Below are 15,657 nucleotides of genomic sequence, written 5' to 3'. Positions count from 1 at the left end.
TTGTAATTATGTGATTTAAATTAAACATCACATAAACTGATGAAATATGAGTGTGAAAGGAAATATAGTTGCATCTATGGAAACTAAATTGAATACTTTGGAATGATTCCACAAAGGGGACAGTCTCTTAAAAGAATTGCTTACTAGGTATTAGGTGTGAGTGAATGAGACAGCTGTAGCCCACTGGGTAAATTACATGAGGGGAGGGGGATGGGACAAAGCATCCTTTGCACCTTGATGAGAATGGGTGTCAATGCCTGGCACATAGCAGTTGCTCAAGAAATATTTGTTGACTGGATGATCTGTAGCAACATTGGAAATGGTGAATGATGCATTATGGTTGTAGTTTATATAAGATAGACAACGTGGAGAACAAACTCATGATCAAAGGAAGGGCCTTAGTCCTGCATTAAACTCATTGGCAAATAAGTGTATGTTTAAGTGTTTTACGTTATAATTAAATGTTGAAGCTATATCTGTGTCCTTTTTTATGATTTCCTACTTAGAAATGAAATTTTTATTTACCAACCAACTACATCATCTGTGAGGCTTCTATGGTAGGAATTAGCAAACTGTTTTTTTCTGTAAGAAGCCAGAAAATAAATATTTTGGGCTTTGCAAGCCGTCGTCTTGCACAACTCCTTAACCCTGTCATTGCAATATGGAAGCAGCCACAGACAATATGTAAAAGAATGAATGGGCATGGTTGTGATCTGGTAAAACTATATTTACAAATACAGGCAGCAAGCTATAGTTTGCCAACCCCTGTTCTGTGAAATTTATTTGTTCTGTGTGCCAGGCACTGTGCTGTGCACTGGAGATACTGAGACAAAAAGAAGATTTTATTCCAGCTCCCATGGAGTTTGCCTGCTAGTTGGAGAGATGGTCAACTCAAAAGATGAGTACAATTTGGTATGCCCAGGACCATGGCAGGGTCATGTCTATTGGGAGTAGCGAGAGGGAGAGATGGAGGAAAGGAAATATTTAGTTAGGTTTATAAGATTAGGATCAGTGATATTTTCCCAAGTAGCCAGGTGGGGCAACAGGAAAAGGGCATTCCAAATAGAGGGAATAGCACGTGCAAAGGCATGAAGACATGAAAGTATTAGTCACATTCCAGGTGTACCAGCCATTCTGTGTAGCTGGATCTCAAAGTGTGTGTCTGTCACTGAAAAGGAAAGACATTAAAAAACTTGGACTTTATTCTGGAGCCAGTGGATTCAACCATTGCTGCTGGCTTTCCAGCAATGCAGGGATTTGATCAAATCTCCCCACAAAGTATGGAAGATGGAACAGAGGCAGAGGGCAAATCAGAAGCCCATCTCTGTAGTCCAGGTGAGAAGCAATGAGGACATGAAATGGAGAAGACTTGGCCATGATTGGCGATAGGGGTGAAGGAGAGTGGGGAGTTGAGGATGCTGCCTGGGCTAGGTGACCAGGAGGATGGTGTGGATTAGGGGGAGCAATTGCACTGAGAAGCAGGAATGACTGGGGGAAAGCCTTGGTTTGTTCAGAGCATAGTAACCAATCCCAAACACTTACTAGGTAGCTGGGAATTGAATCTTTAAAGGCTGGCTCAGATCTTTCAGAGCTGTCCATACAACCAGGGTGCGCAGGCACTGCTGGGAAAGAAAGTCTTGGGAGGCAGAGGGGGATCTTTTCAAAGATAAGGTCCAGCGACTCATATTCAAAAGAAACTTCCATTTGTCCCAGGCATTCACTCAGTTCCTGGAAAATATATAACATCATGGGATTGTCTTGGGGAAAGAATTTATCTTGACATAGCAAGTCCTAGGAATTTAGCTAAAGGCAAACTGATTTTGGAAAGCATTTTGATGAGAATGGGTGTCAAGGCTGAGCCACTAAAGGTTTGCTTAAGGAATGAGAGGTGGCTTAGGTGTGGCAGAGGAGGGATCAGCCTCAAACAAGGATCTTGGGACTATTTGCCCACCACTGACCAAGACATTTTCAAAAGGGTTTCTCTGATTGTATCCTGGTGTCCTCTCCATTTATTAGGGAGGAAAGCAGGTGACAGGTGGGAAGGGAAGAGGGCTTGGGAGTAGGGATGAGGTGGTGAGGACCTCCTATATTTCACATTCTCCTAGGCCAGCCTTGGGGATGGGGAAGTATGGTTTATGCTTAGTACTGGGATGCAGAAGTGCTTCAACTCTGAATCAGACCAGGGCCATGCACATAGCTTACTTAACAGTTAATGCCCACAGAAGATGCTCTGGGAGGACAGAAGCCAGATGCTATTGATGGAAGAATGGAGACTGAACAGAAAGGAAGACGTTGCAGCTGAATCATATACATTACAGGCTTTTCAGGGACTCCCTATATCTAGAGAACCACAGTGGGAGTGGTCCTCACTTGCAAGCACAGTGCCTTGTACACGAGATGTGCTTGATGACTGCATGAATGAATGTTCTCCTGAAGATGTCAGTTTTCAGGGATGCTAAGATTTAAACCAATATCTCCTAAAACTCCTCCCCCTCGACTTACAATTAGGCAGCAATTCCTTGCACAGTCACTGTTGTCATCTTGGTGGGGATCACTCAGCTCCCCAACATCCCGACTGCACATGAGAAGCTTCTTAAGAAGAAATGCTTCCCACAAAATCGGCTCTGAGCTCTCCTTCATGAAGAGAAGGGCTCAGAGCTGTCTGCAGAGGAGCTGAAAGCCACTTTTCTATAATCAACTACATGCATTAAAGGGAGTGATTTTTTTTTAAATTCTCCCCAAGCCAGATTCCATTAATGAAGCCCCATTTAACAGAAGTCAATTTACCAAAAAGAAAAAAAAATTGATTGTAATTGCTTAAATACATTTATGTTGTACTGCAATAGCAATTTTCTGGGCGAACTTGGAATTCCCCAAGCCCCCCATAGTGAAGTTAATGTGGACAGAAAGGTTTGAAGGGGAGAATCTCTCTTTGTGTTTCTCTCCTTTAATTATGATTCTAAGAGGGAGCAAAATTAAAGAGGATCCTGGGGAAGTCAGGAGGGGAGAAAAGGAACAGAATGGAATTCAGCCTAAACCGTTCAACTGCCTTCCTTCATGCTTGCATGTACATGTCAGTGTAACGTAGTGGCTGAGTGCATAGGCTCTGGATGGGTTGGCTGGATTTAAATCCCACCTCTGCCACTTAATAGCTGTGTGACCATGAACAAGTTTCTTTCCCTCTCTGTGCAGCCAGGTGGTGCAGTGAGAAAAGGCATAAAGAGCATCAAGGGCAAAGGCAGAGAAGCACACAAGAACAATGTGTATTCCTGAATACATGAACTCTTCTGTTTGACTGGAGAACAGTGTGTGTGTGTGTGTGCGCGTGCGCGTGCACACTCAGGGTGAAAGGCAGGCAGGCGTCAGACCAGGAAGGCTTCACTGAGAAGGTGACATTTGTTCAAAGCCTTGGAGGAAGCAAGGGGCTGAGCCAGGTGGAGTTCTGGGAGAAGTGCCAGTGTAGCACGCAGAGGGGATGTCAACTGCAAAGACTCTGAGGCAGGAGCAGGTCTGGCCAGTTTTGAACAGCGAGGAGACATCTGTGGCTGGAGCATAAAGGATAAAGAGGAGGAGGCAGAAAAAGTAAAGGCACAGTGGCTTTTTCAAGGCCTTGTAGGCTGTAGTAAGGTATTTTACCCTGAGGATTAGAGCCATTGAATATTAGTTTTGTTTTGATTTGTTTTTCACTAACTCCATTGTAATATAGTTTACATAAAATAAAATTGCCATTTAATTTATTTACCTATTTATTTATATTTTGGAGATGCTGTCCAAAATCTAAATAAATAGGTAAATAAAACGGGGTCTCATTGACTTGCCCAGGCTGGTCTCCAACTGCTAGCCGCAAGCAGTCCTCCCAACCTGGCTTCTCAAAACCCTGGAAATACAGGCATGAGCCACTGTGACTGGCTGTAAATTACCTATTTTAAATGTACAGTTCCTTGGAGCTTTGACCAATGTATACGTCTCATCTAATCAACATCTCATTCAATATGTAAGACATTACCATCACCCCCAAATGTTCCCTTGTACTCTTTCCCAGCCAGACAATCCCCAACCTTTATCTCTCACCCCCAGCTCTGACAACCACTAATCTGTTTTCTCTCTCACTAAACTCTTTTGCAGAGTTTCATATGAATGAGTCACTCAGTATACACTCTCAGTATATCCTCTTTGATGGCCCAACATAATGCTTTTAAGAGTCATCCAAGTTGCAGGTATTGGGAGTTGGTTCATTTCATTGGAGAGTTTCTAGCAAGGCATGACACCATCTCAATGGCAGAGTCTGATGTGATGATTCTGCCATGTAAGCCCCCAGTTCTTTGATAGATGCCAAGAAAACTCTCAACTGCCCAACATTTATGTCCAGGGAGGCAGCAGCAGAACAGAGTAAAGATGCATGGGCAACACAGGGCCCTGAGAGTTTAAGCCTTGGAAATTAACAATTAACAGGATTTCTAGGAGTGGGTAAAGGTGTGGGAGCAATGGGAGGTGGGAGATGCCTCTTAGGGCTTCTCCTGATCTCACAGGCCAGGGAAGTGTCACTGACTTCCTGCTACAATCTTGATCATTAATCTCATCCTGCCCACCCTCCCCTCATTCCATTTTGCAATAAAGAGCTTTTGGTCCTGAATTATTCAGGTAAATTCTCCCTACTTCTACTTCCCTTATATAAATAGCCTCCAAGCTTTGTCATTGAGATAGAATTGAATTTGGCCTGGAGAAAAAAAAAAAAACCCACAATACGTTTGTGGCTCCTTAGAAAACTTAAATGACTCAGTCTGTAATAAACTATTTTAAATGGGATCTGGTGAAATACAGTAATTGGTTTTTATAATAGTTTTTAGCATAGCAGTATAGGTTATATTCCTGAAGTTTGGTGTGTGTCAGCATTTTCATTATAGTAAGAATTCAGTTTTGCAGTACGTGAAGCTCCTTGGTTAGTTCTTTTGTTTAATGCATATTTATGAAGACCCACTATGCTGGATGTCTTCCATTTGCACCTCCAGATCCTCTCCCTTGCCTTCTCCTTGCTCCATGCCTGAGAAGACTTACCCAAGGGGCTGCATCAGTATGCTCTCTTGCTCTCTGGCTTCCAGTTGGGCTAGATCAACAGGAGAATCCGTAGGAGATTGGAGGAGGGGAAGGAGGAGAGTTCTGGGTATTCATTCTTTGTCTCCTCTTGATGGACTTTTCACAAATTGACTATAGCCCCAGATTGTGAAAGAAGATCTGGGTCCTATATGGTGTCTTCTTACATGCAGCTTCCTGTTTGGAGATAACTATTTTCTCTCTGCTGCAGGATTGGGAGTGGTAACAAGTCCCTCAGTTGCCAGCCCCAGGATACTGCCCCTCCCTGGTGGTTCCCCCATAGTCAGCCCTCACCTTTATAGTTCCAAGAGTTTGATGAATGACTGTTTCACATAGGGTATAAGGACCTATGTGAAAGAGTGTAGAGAAAGGGTATAAGGACCTATGCAAAAGAGTCATTCATCAAACTCCTGGGACTCTTCTTATATGACGGTGACACCTGTTTGCTGCTGGAACTCTGACATGCCTACTTTGTGTCCAGTATTGTGTTAGATGCTGGAAATCAAGATGAAGAATGGAACAGCAGCTGCCATTACTGACCTCTTGTTATGGCCAGGGACTGTGCTTAGAGCTTTTTTTGTGTATTTTCTCATTTAATCCTTGCAGTCTTTTGAGGGAGGGGTCATTATGATCCCCATGTTATGGATAAGGTCACTGAGTCTCAGAGGGTTTCTGTAGTTTTCCTGAGATCACACAGCTGATCCCTCCAGAGCTCGTTTCTTCACCACTAGGCCACATTGCCCGCTTTGAGGCGTTATCTTGAGGAAACCACACACTTCTATAACTGAATTATAATTTGAATTAAATATTGTGGCATCATAGAGGAAGACAAAGGAAAATTATAATTATTAAGCTAATATGTGCCAGGTACTGACCTCGATTCTTTGTGCATATGATTTCTTATTTATTCCCACAAACTCTTAGGGCTGGTATTACTCCCGTTCTCAGAGCATTCTCTGAGGTCCAAGGTCACACTGGTGAAACCCGGATAAGAACCCAAATCTATGCTTCAAAGCCAAGGAGAGTAGGGAACACTTTACTGCAGATGTGATACTTAAGGGGCTTCCCAAAGTCATCTTGGGGGACGTGGATGGGCAGGAGAAAGGGTCACAGGTGAATATATTCCAAGCAGAAAAGGCAAAGAACTAGAAAAAGGAAAAAGGATGGAATGCTTAGGGAGTTTAAGCAGGGGGTGCTGTGGTCTGAAGGATCAGTTGCCTCCTCCCAGCAGCTGAGGGAAAGCCAGCAGTGTGATGAGGCCCCGGAGGAGCCATCTCACACTGCTCAGGCCTAGGGTACTTGAGGGGGCTGGGGCAACACCACCTTCCCTTCTTGCTCGAGAGCTGGGCTGAGGCCCTGGCACTCAAGGGAAGTGGGGGAACCCCTGAATGCTCATATAACTCTACTGCCCAGCTCTGGTCCCTGAGCCCATCTACTTCCTGTTCCCACAGGTTCACCGGAGCCAGCCTCCCAGCCCCCGTTATCAGCAGCAAGAACTGGCTGCGACTGCACTTCACATCGGATGGCAACCACCGGCAGCGCGGATTCAGTGCCCAATACCAAGGTAGGCAGGTCCCAGGACTGTCCAACTTCCTCAGCGGGCAGCAGAGATGACACCTGGAGGGCTCATCGCCTCCCCATACTGGGGTGTGGCTTCAGGCTTCCTTGCCTTCTTTGTACGTTTCTATTTGCAGACTAGACGTCTGCACATTTGCATTTCTGCATCTGCCCGTCTCTTTTGCCCCAGACAGGGATGTTTCCCAAATTATGTAGCTGGAGCTGCCCCTCAAAGGCCAGGCTAATCATAATAGTGAATACCAGGTGCCTGTTAAGAGCCAGGCACAGTGCTAGGCACTTGACGAGTACCATCTCCTTTTATCTTCATCATTACCCTGCAAAGGAAACACAGTCATCACCTCACTTTATGAACAAGGAAGCTAAGGCTCAGAGAGGTTAAGGCAATTTCCCAAGGCCATCCGAACTCCTGCCTTTTGAGTCCAGAGCCCACCCTCTTAACCACCAGCTTTTGCCAACCTCTGCAGCCTACATTTCTACTCTTTTTCATTTTATCTAGAACATGAATATATTCCAAAATCACTTTAGGGAGCATGCTAGCTTTGATGCTCAAATCTGTGACAAACCATCTAGTGGCAACAGATCAGACCAGGAATGGCAGGTGGAGATCGCAGCTGAGCAGATTTCTGCTGCAGTAATGAAGAATTTCCTAACCGAAGAACCACCTATAAAAAGGAGTGGGTTAACCCAGAAGCAAGGAGCTGTCTGTAACTGGAGGAGATCCAAAAATCCAGCTGATAGATGGGAGCAGACCAGCACATTCCTTTTCGACATTGAGCGTATTCAAAGTACTCAACATTTATAGAGATAAACACCAAGGGTTGGCCTCATAACGTGCTCACTAAGCCTTTAACTATTACCATTCTCAGATTGTCTTTTAACAGAATAGACAGCAAGCTTATATTGTGCACCTGTTAAGTATAAGGACCTATGTGAACCCTGGGCTCTGAGGCCAAATGCCTGCTGACCCACCCTTGAGGTAGCATAGGGCGGAGTAGAGCTCCCTCCACAAGGTCCCTGGGGCCAGGCTTTCTGGCTGGAAACTGGGATGAAAGCAGCCCTGAAGGAAGAAGCGTTACCTTCAAAATCTGAATCTTTTAGGAACGGCCTAATTTACTTAGCCTTGGGTGTACACATTTGAAATATCTAGAAAGTAAACAAGAAACCAACTTGGTTCAGTCGTGTAACAAAGCCTTACGCCGAGAGCGTTCTTGGAGACGTTTTTCCACTGCTGAGGCTGGGTCTTTGTATGAGTGGAACAGCTGTCTGTATCTTTCTGCTGTGTTGTTCAAAAAACAAAAGCAGAGATGAATGTTATAATTTTTTCTGATTAAGTAAGTGCTGGGTGTTTCTAATATTTCAAGTTACGGAGGGCCCATTTGTCAGTTTTTAAGGTTAAGGTTTGATGGCAGCAATGGGCAATAAGAACCCAAGCCAGGCAGTCTCCAGATCACACATCGATTCCACATCTGTGCACACCAGGCCCCGTGCTAGGCACTGTATGTGCATTGTCCCACTCAGTACTCCCCACAGTACAGTGATACATTTGTTTTTATTTCTGTTTTTTTTTTCTTTCCTCCAGCTGAGGAAGCTGGGGTTCAGAGAGGTTGTGTAACTAGCTCAAGATCACACAGCCTGTGAACCGTAAAGCTCTAATTCATTCACAGACTTCTGTGAGTATTTGCAGAATTACAGGGCCTCCTTTTATGGTGCTTTGGGTGTCTTCCCTTTCCTATTAACCAGTAGCTTTCAAACTTTGTTTTGTTCATCTCACCCCACTGTAAAAAAAAAAAAATCACAACCCAGTATAAGCATACATCTGTAGAACTAAAAGGAAAATATGACCAAGTGGTATTTACTATGTACAATGTGCTCTGAAAATGTCATTTTTATTTTTAAATGCTAGTTGCAGCCTCTAAATTAATTTTACAAGTCTGCTGCGGGGAACAACTCACAATCTAAAAAGCACTGTTTTAGTTGCAGACTTCTTGAAAGCAGGCCCTGTCCTCTGTTCTCTCTATCATCCTTAGCATATCCCAGAATGAAGTTTTGCATGTTAGTGTGTGCCAGTGTATAAAGGGACTTGCTAGATTTTTAGGCACTTGGCATTTATTACTTTGTTCAACCCTAACAGCAACTGTGTGAAGGAGATACTACTACTCGTCCCATTTTACAGTTGAGGAAAGAGAGTCATAAGGTAACTAGCTGGCTGAGGTCTCGTTAATAATATGTAGGAGCCAGGATTTGAAGCCCAGCAGTGTTAATTAGGGTCTGGCATGCTCAATTATTGTGATTCTGTTAATAAATGATTCTTCCTTGAAACCTGCTTTTTCTAGTGTTTTCCTGACCGAGGCTACATAGTGCAAGGATATATAGTGATCATTTAGTAACTCCACTGGGGACTCTCTAAAGCAATGTTTCTCAGCCTCAGCACTATTGACATTGTGAGCTGGATAATTCTTTGTTGTGAGGAAGTGTCCTGTGCATAGCAGGATGTTTAGCAGCATGCTTGGCCTCTGCCCGTTAGATGCTAGACACAGTGCAGTAGGAGGGAGCCACAGGGACCAGCAGCCAATAGCAGCCCCTCCCACACACATAGTCATGACAACCAAAAAAGTCTCCAGACATTGCCAAATGTCCCTATGTGTATAAGCACCTCCAGTTGACAACTACTGCTCCAAAGGAATAAAAACTTTGGAGCCCGTAAAGACCAAGCTAAGCTTTATTATTGGCAATACATCCTAAAACAGTGGCAGAAATAGATTTCAGTCAGGAGTCGAGCAGGAGACAGAAGGAATACTGCACAGCTTTAACGGTAGAGGGTTTAGTGAAGGCACAATATACAGAGGTGAGGGTGGAGTTAAAGGAGCCCGCAAGAGATGGTAAGGCCCCTGAGGACTAAACAGCAGGTGGCCTACATCACCACTAGGTGTGCAAAGGGACCAGAGAAGAAGATGGCAAGAGCTGGAACCATAGAAGAGAGGGCTGCCCCTTGGCAGACCTGAAAAGCTATTCCCCACCCACAGTGCAGGAGGAGGAGACCACAGGGATCCATAGTAGCCAGTGCACAAGGAGGGGATTAGGGGATCAGTAGCTTGACCTGTCTCCTCTCTCCCATGCACTGTGCTTCCCGTCTGTCAATCCAACAGGAAGCCAGGAGCAAGGGACCAGAGGCCCTGCTGTGTCCTGCTCCGTGCCCTGGGATCCTGGCTGGCATTACCACCAGGCTCCCTTGCTCTCTAGCAGTCCACAGAAGTCAGCTTCCTGGGGCACAGAGCAGGGCAGAGAGGTTTAAAGAATGGACCTGGAAGGGCAGGGGAAGAATCATTGGCATTGGATCAGTTTCACCCGCAGTCAGCTTTGTGGCACTAGATTCTTAAGTGATTTATGGCACTTCAGAGCTAATGATTACCAACTTCTAATGGTATTGACAGATATTTTTTCCCAGATAAACAAAAAGAAGTAAACTTAAATTAAAAGATAACCTACAACATAGTACATTATTTTCTTGTCTCAGTCCAATCAGAATTTAGGATGTTTGTGGCCAAACACAATTTTACCTAATACCACAGGGTATTAGAAGGCCTGAGTTCTAGTCGGGCTCTGCTTCAGACTGGTTATCAGCAGGTAGGCAACTGTGTTCAATTTAACAAGCATTTTGGAGTGACATTACTATGTGACAGCAAAAAAGATGAATGCTACTAGGCCAATCTCTGCTCTTAAGGAGCACAGGTTAAAGAGAGGCACAGACATAAATCTATAACTTCTGTACAGCATGATAAGAGCTGTAACTGAGGCCTGATTAAGAGTTCCAGGGCTAGAGATAAAAGGGCAATTAGTTTTGCCAGAAGGATTTAAGGAAAGCCAAAAAAGAGGCAGTGACTTAAATGTGGGTCTCAGAAAGATGCCAGACAGACCATGGGAAGACGTGTTCCAGGTCAAGCAAAGGCAAGAAAGCATGAAACTACCACGTCTAATGAACCACAACTATTTCCATGCATCTAAAGCAGTGGTCACAGACCAAATCCAGCCCTCCACCTACCTTTGTATGGCCCTCCATCAAAGAATGGGTTTTACATTTTTGAACAGTTAAAGAAAAGAAATTGAAAAAAATAATATTTCATGACACATGAAAATTGCATGAAATTCACATTTCGGTGTCCATAAAGGTTTATTGAAACACAGCAACGTTCATTCATGTACACCTGTTCTACGGCTGCTTTAGCACTACCAGGGCAGAGCTGAGAAGTTTATGACTGAGACAAGTGGCCCAAGGCCTAATATATTTGCTACCAGGCCCTTTACAGAAAATGTTTGCCAACCTAGAGGTATATCTGCCACCTAGAGAAAAGCAAGCAGGAGAGGTGGCAAGCACTGAGGCTGGAAAGTATGGTAGTGGTCAAGTTGTGAAAGCCTCAGTAGAGTTGGGCTTGATTCCATGAGTCATAGACAAGAAGTGATCAGAAGTTGTTAATGAGAGGGGAGACATGATCCCATTTTCGTTTTAGGAAGATCTTTGCCCTAGAATCCAAACTGAGAAAATGGTTAAGAACCTTGGGGAATTGGTAACAAGAGCCAGAGTTTAAACAGGAGTGAAGATGAAAAGGAAGGGACAGACCAAACATATTTCTGGTAAACCCCACTGGACTCATGACTAGTTAGATTTGGTGGGAGTGGGAGGGGATGGGGTTGAAGAAGATGAAGGAGTCAGGGATGAATCTAGCTTAAGTGGTTTAAAAAAATGATATTAACAAAGATGGTCTGGGGCAGAGACAGATGGGGAATGAAGTTTGCTTGGGACACATTGATTCTGGGTGATGTTGGGATGTCAGGGATCGGGAGACTATCTAGCGAGCAGTTGACTATTCTGTGGGTCTGTAGCTCAGGGAAGAAGGGTCTGGGCTAGAGATAATGATGTGAAAAGTTCAAACCAAAGTAGAGGCTGAGACCACCATTCCCCTCCCCACGTATAACGTGAGAAGATAGGGTCAAAAAAGTGGTTTTCAAAGTGGGTTCCTTGGAGACTAACAGGTCTTCCAGCATGGTTTGATAGGGGCTGAGTGGGTGGGACTTCAGGTTTCCACCCCTACTTCAACCTGAGCAGTTTCTCTTTGAAGTATTTTATGTAGTGGGTATTTACCTAAGAGTATGTTAAAATGATAAGTTCCTGTAGCTAAAGTGTTTGGCAACCACAGGACTTTAAAGTTCCTTAAGAGTTTTTTTTTCAGTTCTGGTGGGCGGGCCTGTTGAGGTTGTGTAATCAATCAGTCTGCCTCCCGGCCAGGAATGTTGCAAGTCTATGGAAATGATGGTGAGAAGAGCCTTTCTTAATGTACTCAATGGCTGCTAATCGCCACTGGTGAGGGGCTTCCCTGGCTGGGAGGACAGCACCTTCATTATCTCCCTCCTCATCTGTAGAGAGGGGCTCTTATTAACCCTACAGGGCTATTGGAAATGAAAGAAGATCCCGGTATAAAATACCTGGCACTTGGTAGATTCTGAGGAAATGGAACCCTCAGTCCTCATACTCATCAATCACTTTGACTCGCTTGTTAAATAGTGAAACCACAGTGAGAAAGAGCTGGCTCCTCTGGCTCTTCCTTAGACACCTGCTCTTTGCCTTCCACTCTGACCTAATGATCATCATTTGGCCCCTCCCTTCAGTCAGATCCCAGCCTGCCTTTCCTATACCTGTCACGGCCTCTCTTGCCAAGTCAACCCTGCTGACTGAGAGATGGAAGATATTCCACAGTGAAAACTATTGGCTTCTCTGCCTTCTAGAAGTCCTGCACTGAGTTTCAATTGTCTGCAGAATAAACTTATTCATTTGAAAACGTTTGCATTGACTGAGATGGTTGAGGCTTTTTATAATAGCAAGCTGAAGCTTCTGTTTTCCATTGAACATGTTGGGTTCTTGACTGTGACTTATCTTCAATCTCAGGCCAAAATGAAGGGGCTTCAGGCATCCTGTGGTCCATGCTCTGATTCTTTTGTCCTATTCTTCTTGGCCTGCTGATCTGCCAAACTTTCCAGCCTAATGTCCAGGTTCTGTACCTCCAATGGTCTCTGCAAAAATTGCAGGCTTGTTGCTACTTGGCTCAGGAGCCCAGGGTCCACAAAACTGAGCTTGTGAGTTCAGTCCAGAGGAAGCCTGTTACTGATGCATGAACACAAAATATGGCACCCGTGAACTCACCAGGTTTCAAGTGTAACCCACTCCTTTTGACAGGAAATGAATTTAAAGCACATATTCTTATAACAGTCATTCATTCACTCAGTCATCAAACTGTTATTGGGAAACTTCTGTGTGCCTGTCTCAGTGTCATCACAGAATATAGATGCACAAGCTCATGGGGCAACAGCTAGAAGAACAGGACATGATTTTGCAGTGCAATGGGGTTTCAACAGAGGTCTGAAGGAACTCTTGAGGAGGGCAGTGACTTCTACCTGAGAGATGTAGACACCCTTAGGGAGGCAATAACATTTGAGTGAGGTCCTGGGTACCTACAAATAAGAGGTAGCCAGGCAGAGAAGGGGAGGAAAGAATGTTCCAGGTAGAGAAAACAGTATTGCTTAGGCCACATAGGCTATCAAAACCAAGAACCAATGGTTAGAGTGATTTCTTAAACATCTCTCCTTTCTCTCATCATTGTCTCCAGCTGAATTCACCGAAGTTAGTGAATAACCCCACATGGCTTATTAATAATGGCAAAGCACTATTCTGGGAACTAGAACATGCTACTCCCAACACCACTTCCCATTTACCATGCCAGATCCTTCTCTTCCTTAGGAATTCCAGTGGTCTCAGTTTTGGTGTGGTTAACCGAGAAACCACCGAAGCAGCATCCAACAAAGCACTTTTTACAACCTTAGTTGAGTTGATGGCCATTTTTTCTACCATTTTCAGAAAATCTCTGAGCATAGTGCATAACCGGCTTCTGGGGAGCTTTGCATAATTTTCTCAGCTGTCGGTGGGTGATCCTTCAACACCTGAATTCTTAGCAACAGCTATTGCCAGAATTTTGAGTGTTCTTTTAATTATTTTATACTAACTTTTACTCTTCATTAGTTGGAGCAGTGAATCTAAGGATGAAATGTACCAAGGCAAAGCACCCAAATGATATATTTTTCAACAGTAACTCCTGTAGCATTCAGTGTATCTGACTCTATTTTTTTTTCATTCTCTTCGACATCATTTTTCCCATCAACCTTCAGCACAACTACTGCATCCAAAAATTTGCCAGATGTTCTTCTAGTTTTCCTTTTTCATAGACACTAATAGTAACTAACTGCTGAATTATTTCTTGCATATTTTTCTCAGTTTGAGTCTTGTCACCTTTTCCTTCGAAGAACATGGCATCATCTTTGGTCACAATGACTGCTCCAACTTTTCCTAAGTCATGAAACTGAACATCTTCAAGCTTTAAGGTCAAGCTCTCTTTTCCAAACACCATACCATCATAGCAATAGCTTTGTTTGGTCTTTCTATGTCACCAAAGCCTGGAGCTTTGACTACCGTACCCCAATGCCAACTTTTATCCTATTTTAAATGATCATACTGAGAGCATCTTCAGCAATTATGACCAAAGACTTTCAGTGGAGATTGGCAATTTTAAGGGTGGGTACAATTGACTGCTTACTGGAAATCCCAAGCATCCTAGAATTCTCCTTTCTGGACTTTTGACATGCTATTCAAGTAGGGAGAGATGTAATCTTGGTCAATCTCTGTTGTCTAATTCATTCAGTGTTTTTCTGTCCTTTACTGTGATTACACCTTTCCAACCTTTGTGATTACATCAGAAATGATGTTGCTGATTTCTTTGTCTCCACTGGCAGACATTGTGTAAATGGAGAAATCTCTTCAGGAGTTGTCACGGGTTTAGGCTGCTTCTTAAGTTCGGTAATTACAGTATCAACACACAACATCACTCCTTTCCTGGTTTCTACTGGATTAACACTTTTGCTAATCTCTACCAAGCCTTCCATGGTGACAGAGCATGCCAGTACAGCAGCAGTGGTGGTACCACCCCAGCCTCTTCATTTGTGTGTTGGCAACATCCAGATCAAATCTGATGCCAATATTTATCTTGTAAGTCAATTGACCTGCAGCAGACACATCATCCTTTGTTACTTTGAGGCTTCCCTATCTCTGTTCAGGAACCACTGTTCTTCCCTTTGACATCATAGTAATGGCTACAGCACCTGCTAGAAAGTCTGTACCTTGAAGCATTAGGTCTCAAGCATGTGCAATGGATTTTCCATCTTTGGGATAACTCTGAGTGAGATGAGGAACCAGTGTGCCAAACCCTGGCTTCATCTGGCAAAGGAGTGTGGGTAATGAAAGCATTTCTGCAGGACAGTTGGCTAAATGATGAGGCACCTTCAGCTATAAGGGAGGGGCAGAATGCAGGATGTACACCCAACAATTTTTCAAGTAGGAAAAAGGCAAGGTCAGATTTCAGTTTTGAAAGATCACCCCTGCAACTTTTTAAAAGATGGACTAGAAGGGATGAATCTGCAAAGAAAACTCTAGCAAAAGAGGATGAGTATAGGTAGGAGTATCTTAGAACATTGAAAGAAGGATACATATTGGAGGAATTGTATAAAGCTGAGCAAATTGGATTTGGTGAAGGAGTAGTGGCAGGAAAGGAAAAGATGGTTCAGCGAGCAAGACTGCCAAGTGGCAGGGCAAGGGGAATGACCAAGTTTAGTGGAGGGGCTCACCCTCATAAAGAGAAGTCTGAATCCATTGGGAAGAAAAGAAGATGCAGATTCCCTCCACTTCTTGACTCCCAGAGCCTTGGAGACAGGTTAGGCCTCCCTTTGCTCTCTCCTCCCCTAACGGGTCCTTGTCTCCCACTAGCTCAGCCCAATAACTCATGCTGCAGACTAGAGAGGCATTTGTATTGCCAGATTCTTCTAGCTAAATGTGTACCATGTGTCCCGCTAACCTTTACAACAGCGGGAAAATGTCTTGTAATTAACCAGAAT

General features: G+C 43.9%; 1 protein-coding gene across 1 annotated transcript in view; it reads left to right on the top strand.

Annotated features, from left to right (window-relative positions):
* CSMD2 (CUB and Sushi multiple domains 2) overlaps positions 1-15,657 on the top strand; it is a gene marked incomplete at its 3' end in the record, with an annotated part of 670,449 nt that overhangs the window by 349,397 nt on the left and 305,395 nt on the right. Inside the window, 1 exon segment of the mRNA XM_017884421.1 lies at positions 6,543-6,655. Coding sequence (XP_017739910.1) covers positions 6,543-6,655 — 113 coding nt within the window.

Source organism: Rhinopithecus bieti, unplaced genomic scaffold, assembly GCF_001698545.2.
Source record: "Rhinopithecus bieti isolate Rb0 unplaced genomic scaffold, ASM169854v2 scaffold_13029, whole genome shotgun sequence".
NCBI lineage: Eukaryota > Metazoa > Chordata > Mammalia > Primates > Cercopithecidae > Rhinopithecus > Rhinopithecus bieti.
This window is presented reverse-complemented; position numbering and strand designations above follow the sequence as displayed.